This window comes from Miscanthus floridulus, chromosome 15 (assembly GCF_019320115.1).
Source record: "Miscanthus floridulus cultivar M001 chromosome 15, ASM1932011v1, whole genome shotgun sequence".
NCBI classification, from domain to species: Eukaryota; Viridiplantae; Streptophyta; class Magnoliopsida; order Poales; family Poaceae; genus Miscanthus; species Miscanthus floridulus.
This window is the reverse complement of record NC_089594.1, coordinates 6987582-6994503: the sequence shown is the minus strand read 5'-3', so window position 1 is coordinate 6994503 and position 6922 is coordinate 6987582. Positions and strand designations below refer to the sequence as shown.

Here is a 6922-nt window from a genome sequence, read left to right as displayed (position 1 = left end):
AGCGGCAGAGCATGAGGTGCGGGGAGGGAGGCGATCGGGCAGCTAGGGCTGCTAACAGGCGGGCCCCATGTATCAGTGGCGCTGATGTGCAGGCCCCGCTTGCCATGGAGAGCGAGCAGGAGCGGGCGTGGCGGCGGCTGCGGCGCTACTTGGTTGGGCTGCTGCAGGCTGATGGGCCGAGGCCCATCATTTCAAGGAGAGCGCGCGAGAGGCCAGGGCGGGCCGCGGCGGAACCTGTTGCAATAGTGGTTTAAATTAGGGTTACTTAGGCCCTGTTTGGAACACACGGAATTTTCCCTATTTCTGCATTTCTCCTATAAAATTAAACTGATTCTTGTGAAATTCCTATATGGTTCTTGTGAAATTTTTGCATTCCAAATGGGCCCTTACGGGCCCTTACAATATATTCAGTTTGCAACTAAGAGACACTTTACCCTGAACTCTGAATCTACCAAGTACTGAGATTAGCAGAAGAAAACTGAAGATTCAACGAGAACAGCACTTACAACGCCACCACCTTGCCATCATCTGAGCAACTCACTCCCCGATTCAACGAAGATCCTGTAGGATCGTCTGCTACTCTCTCTCCGAAACTCAAAAGAGGTTTCCCTGAAAAATAACACCAGTAGAATTTGCTTAGGCACTAATACATTTCAAGAACCTAGTCTGTCATCTGTTTTAATATTGCCCCATCAGAAAATTATTTGCGCCCACCTTGTTCGTTGATGGAAGCACAAGAGCCAAGCCTCTGAGACACAAGCAAAGAGAAGAGCAAGAAGTAGGCAGCAGCTCTGATGCTGCGTATCTCTACCATTTCTGTGCCGTGTGTTCCCAAGCCCAGGAAAAGAGCCCAAACCTCGTCTCTCTACTGCCACCGCCACCGCCACCACCATAGATTAAAGAACGAGGGAAGGGAATAAAAGAGGGGCACCACCGCCACCACGGGAGGCTGTGAGGCTGTGATGCTGTGACCCGTGGTTATTGACTGACCGACCGTGGGAGGGACACACACGGATTGGATTGCATACCACCGCAAGAAACGAATCGAGATGCCATAACCGAATAATCTCCATCTGTTTAATTTGACCCCTCTCCTGAAAGATGTCATAAAGGGGAGTGCTTAGTTTTAAGGATGAAAAAGATGTCAACAAGTAGGGAAAAAAAAAGGAAACAGAAAAGTAGGGGAGGATCCGAGAACTGCCGCCGTTGAAGTAAAGAATCCACCAACACTCATAACTAAGCTAGATGGGGTTTCCCGTCAGTTAGAAGTGAAGAATCAAAGGCCCAGTTTGTTTCCCCGATGCCGAATCGCGCATTCGTGTTTGAGCTAATGCGGCTCGAAGGCCGTGTTTTGGGAATCGCCAAGCCGTGTTCATTTTTTGCTGCGAAATGCGCAAGCGCCGCAAACCGTTCGGCAGGATTATCTCGCGTTTTACGCTCGTCTCGGTCGCGAACGCGCTTATGAGCGGAAACAAACACGCCTAAACACAGAATAGGGACAGAAGGAAGGGCTCACATAGAAGCCAAACCTGCAGCAAAGAGACCCAGCGGGTTCTGGGGCAGGGGTGGGTTTCCACGCAAATAATAGTCTAGGGCTGGGGCGGGTTTTTGTGTCAGGTTTCGAGTGCGGGTCCATGTATGTTCCAACCATCGCCAACCCGTCCCGTTGCTATTCCTACCGCGACCCTTCCTCTCCCTAGCTAGGCGTGCGTCGTCCACCCCTTTCTCTCCGCGACGCCGACTGCCTCTCACGTGCCTCTCCCCATGACACCAGCTGCCCCGCCCCTTTCTCTCCCCTCGACAACCTCTGGCGGGACATAGCAGATCTAGCAGGGGACGCGGCAGATCCGACAGGAGACATGGTGGATGAAGGCAAAGGGCCCAATCCGACGTGGCACCAGCAGTGCAAAAACCAGAGTGCAGACCAGCTGTGGGGGGTCACGTGCCCGGATTTGATAGATGAGGGAGAGCTTGTGTCTAGTTTTCAAGTTCAAGAGGAAAAGCTGACTTCTGCAATAGTTGAGGGAGATAATGTGGACTTGTTTCTTTGTAAAATACTAGCGGTGTGCTTCTCCGTCTCTGAAAATCTCCTTTGCCCATTTCTATAACGTGCTTTTGTAGTAGCGTTTAGAGGTGCTCACAAGGATATGGTGTGCGAGCATGCTTTTGTGAGTGTGAACGCCTGACTAAGAAAAAGAAACCATCAAGCAGGGCACAACAAAAATAATGAAAAACAACAAAGAAGCGTACATTCGCTGAAATTTCCGCGGGCCTTCGGCGGAAAAACATATTTGGCAGGCATATATTCGTTTCCCTTCTAAAAACCTAACCTGTCATCGGCTCCGGCTATATATAGCCATCATCTTGCACTGACTTCCTTCACCACGACCTGGCCGGCTCATCATCGATCACCAAGCAAGGCGAGTTGTGGCCTTGTGGGGTAAATAGTTCTCCCTCCCTTATGCAAATTCAAGGAATAATAGTAGTACTATGTTGCAACTTACTTACGTCCAATTAATTCTCAGCAGTGAAGAATTGAAGGCACGATGAGTTCATCCGTGACAGCCGTCCGAGATAGGAGTGACTTGAAACAAGTTATGGCTAAGGCTAATGAAAAGCTGGTATATCTTCATTCGTTTTCCACAATATATATATATATATATATATATATATATATATATATATATATATATATATATATATATATATATATATGAGATATTAATTTCTGTAGAATTCCCTATAATATAATGGTGCTATTTATTTGTTTATTACTCACTCCTCCGTCTCTCATACACAATTTTCCCACGCTCAATCTAAGCTGGTACTGGAGTTCATGGGGTCCGTGTCCTACCGCTCGACGTGCGAGTACATGAAGCCGATTCTAGATGGAATCGCCGCGAAAAAAGATGACTACTTCTATACAATCGATGTCAACAATGATCAGTTCAAGGTATAGATCGTATAGATCCTATTTATATATATCGAGATAGGAAGCTCTTAATTCGTTTCCACGCTCAATTTAAAGATTTCTTGTTTTATCTCCTTTTTATGAAAGGTCGGATAAGGCCACAGTAATTTATAAGCACTAGAAAGTTTGACTAGCACGTTTAGTTTCATTTTTCAAAAAAATTTGAAGGGCCTTTTTTGTTTCTTAGTAGTAAATAAAATTGCTGAAGACTTAAGGTGTGTATATACGTATACTTTCATAAGGTGCACATGCATATCAAGATTTTAACTTTAAAATCATTGACCATTAATTTAGCTAATAGTTTGTAATTTTTTCAGCTTATTTTGGCGGCGCTTATTTCCACCTCTCTCATTTGTACTAAAAAGCAGAAGCTCGATCATAACAGCTTATTTTGATAGTCGTTTTTACTCTATTGGTGCAACTTATCTGGGAAACGCTTCCCTAATACTTCCTCCGGTTTCTAAAGAATGTCGTTTTGAGGTTGTCTTAAGTCAAACATTTTAAACTTTGACTATAAATAAATTCTTTTAGGTTGAGTTTGAAAGCAAGAAAGTGATGTAAGTAGATTCATCTTGAAATGTAGTTTTATACAAGTATATATTATCTATATTTTATAAATATTTTATAGCAAAAAGTATCGGTTAAAGTTATTTTTTTTGGAGACCGTGTCACTGTCAAAACGACATTCTTTAGGAAACCGGAGGGAGTAAGCTGTAGGGCCATTGTCATTCCGGTGGGCCTAAGTTGATTAATAATTATTTAATCATACGTTACATGCAGGAAATCGCAAAGGAGGCGAGGCTGCAGGCCCTGCCAACATTCTTGATAGTGAAGGGCACCAAGACGGTGAGATTCCTCGTTGCGCCCGACGAGGCGGAGCTCAGCAGCAGCATCGAGGATGCCTTAGAAGGCAAAATAAATTGATCACGTCACTCGATCGCCGTGATCAATCGTTACTACTGTAGTAGGAGTGTACACCTACAGTAACATGCATGCATGCACATGATCCATGTGTGGAGTGTGCCCACCTACCCTGTATTGTATATTTCTTGATGCCTCGAAGAAATATACAATAAAAGTAACGGTTTGAAGTATGTATACTTAATAAGCGCTCGTTTGGTAGAGCTTTAGCTCTAGCCAAAACAGTTACCGTTCTAGCTATGGCATGTTTGATAAAGCAGCTCCATTTGATTTCAGTTTCTTTGGTTAGAAAATTGTTTGGTAAAATAGCTATATGTAGTACCCTTCTATTTTTTATCTTTTATTTTTATTTTTTCATCCTTTACTTATCCTCTTTCCTTCTTATCCGCACGCACGGATCAGCCTCTTCCTCCGTGATTCCATGATCCGCTCGCCTCCGCACCAGATACCCGACGTCCGCCATGCATTCGCCTTCGTACTCGGCACCAGCTTCCGAGATCCGGTCCGCTCTGCGCCGGCTCTCTGCCCAGCGGGTGCCCGCATCACACACCCTTGCAAACCCAGCCAATGGTTCGTGGTAGTCACCGTTCACTCTATTCGGCGGTGAGTTAGGACCGCGTCACAAAGCTCATGGTACTGCATCCTCACATGAATTGCTCGTAGCAAACATGGTCTTGGACCAGTCCCCTCCCTTCACAACTCTCCTCCCGGCAATGCTAATGGTCCAGTATATAATAACTCATCCCGTACGAGCTAATCGGTTTCATGGTCGGAGTGACTTATCCGGCCGTAATGTGAAGGTACGTGTAACACCCGATTTTAAGGACAAAACCAGATTTGCACCATATGTGAGCCCTGGAAGTCAAATATCACATATAGCTACAAATAAAGGGTAGTATCAAGAAACAATGCTTAATATATAACGTACTTAGTATAAAAGAAATAACCTTAGATAGCAAACAGCGGAAAGACACTCCGATCTTTAGGTGATGACTCCACTCCACTAGATCTCAACTGACTGGTTGATCACAAGCCTAAACTCCTCCTGAGGTGTGGAGGGAATAGCAAGAGTGAGTCCATATCGAACTCAGCAAATATAACACAGGGTTTATGAGGCTCAAATGGCTGACACTAGTTAAACTGCATGTAGCTTTTAAGTGTATATCATGTTTGGCAAATATCAGCAACAAGGTAGTATTATTCCCATAACACATGATCAAGTGAAAATGAATAATGAATAGCATATAAACAACATAAATAAGAAATTAACATAATTCAATTGTGAACATCTATTCCATCAGTTTTTTGGGCCACCCGTATCCGTGGGCACGGCTAGTATACCAGTTTGTTAAACTCTGCACAGAGGTGTACACTTTCACTATGAGTCGTGATTTCCAAATATGCGGGTTAATTACTCGTGAGACACCAAAAATCATATAAAGTCTTTCAAAGGCTCATTTAACAAGTTAGGGCCGCTAAGGTTTCCGTGGCCTTCGAATGTAGGACTCCCCTTCCCTATGGCACAACGACCGCAGCCTATACACATAAAGACAGGGGTTCGCACTACACCCAACCCGAAAACACACCCCTCTTGCGCCAAAAAGGGAACCTCTAACAAGCTAGAAAAAGGATCTTCAAAAGGCTAGAGCCAGAGCCATGTAGCCCTCACAGCTGTACGGCTTGTCCCAGCTTTTGCCAAAGGATAAGTCCTTACGGAGGGTCAAGAGCATCCAGCAAAAGCTAGAGCTCTTCTCACCCTTTAATTCATGTTGCTAGAAAGTCATCTTATTGTTTATAGCTTATTCATTAGTCAAGTTATAAGATCATGGTTAATGTTCAGCGCCAGCAGAAATACTACCCAAATGCATATATCCCAAGGTGACAAGGTATTCGGTAATCAATTTCTAGGGAATCCTAATAAGGGTATCAAGGAGGACACATGCATAGGTAATTTAGTGATTATCATGAATAGGACAACAAGGATGATCCCAAGCTATACTTGCCTTTAACTTGCTTTACACCCAAAGCAGCTTGCACAGAGAAGCCCCAACTTTATCTTCCATTCTACAACTTCTGCAGCTTCAGGCACTCAGTCTTCTGATCTCCAGCGCTCACAAACAGTTCTTGTTCTACTCGAACCAAGCACCACGCATAGACAAACATACAAGAAACAAAGTAGACTAAGACAACACACCACACAAGAGAAAACATCGTACTAAACGAGAACTCGTTACTACGACCGCGAGAGCTCGAGAAACGACTATCGGGAGCTTTATATTATTATCAAAGAAAAGAAAAGCCTACATGCTTGATTTACTTTAATTAAGAAAAATCATAGGAAAGTTACTAATTCAGATTAATCATATTATATTTTAGTTGAAAGACCGAGCTAAATCTAGTCATGTACTTAATTACAAATATTTCAATGTATTTTATATACCGATTATACTTTAACTTGCATAAACAAAGTAACATATGAGGGGTTCTAATCGAAACATTAATGCATGTTTAACTAAGAAAATTATATTATAGAAACATATTAATACTATAAATTAATCATATTAATATTTGTATATAATACATCGAAGGATAAACTTATATTGCTTTTAATTATAAAATTGGTTGTATGTATATTAATCAATTTAATATTTATCTATATATTGAAAAACATGTGACATGAAAAACATTAGCACAACTGCGTAGAGCGCGTCGACACGAAACTAACGCAACAAAAACCACTCGAATCGGACTTAAAACGATTAAATGGCAGGGATAAAACGATGAATGGCAAAACTGTAATTCACCTCATCTTCTTCCTTGCTCCTCTCCTTCACGTACGCAGCCATGGGGCTGCTGCTGCTCGCATGGAGAGAGGGGCTCTGGCCGGGGCTCAGCTAGCCGGCCGAGCGGGCGCACGGCGGCGGCGCGGGGCGCTGTCCCACGGCAGCCAGGACGGCGGCCCATGGGGCGGCGGCGGCTGCCTGCACGGGCAAGGCCCGAGCGGCCACGGTGGTGGCGCTGGCGCCCAGC

At 44.0% G+C, this 6922-nt stretch overlaps 1 protein-coding gene across 2 annotated transcripts; it reads left to right on the top strand.

Annotated features, from left to right (window-relative positions):
* Positions 1-2392: 2392 nt before the first annotated feature.
* LOC136507946 (uncharacterized) lies at positions 2393-4065 on the top strand. 2 transcript variants are annotated; one of them, XM_066502538.1, is made up of 4 exons: positions 2393-2440; positions 2526-2621; positions 2822-2953; positions 3752-4065. In XM_066502538.1, exons 2-4 carry the CDS (start codon positions 2547-2549, stop codon positions 3893-3895), a joined length of 351 nt encoding a protein of 116 aa, XP_066358635.1. In that variant the 5' UTR covers positions 2393-2440; positions 2526-2546; the 3' UTR covers positions 3896-4065. The 2 variants fall into 2 exon arrangements, with proteins under 2 accessions (XP_066358635.1, XP_066358636.1); XM_066502539.1 differs by having other exon boundaries at positions 2394-2440; positions 2529-2621.
* Positions 4066-6922: the final 2857 nt, after the last annotated feature.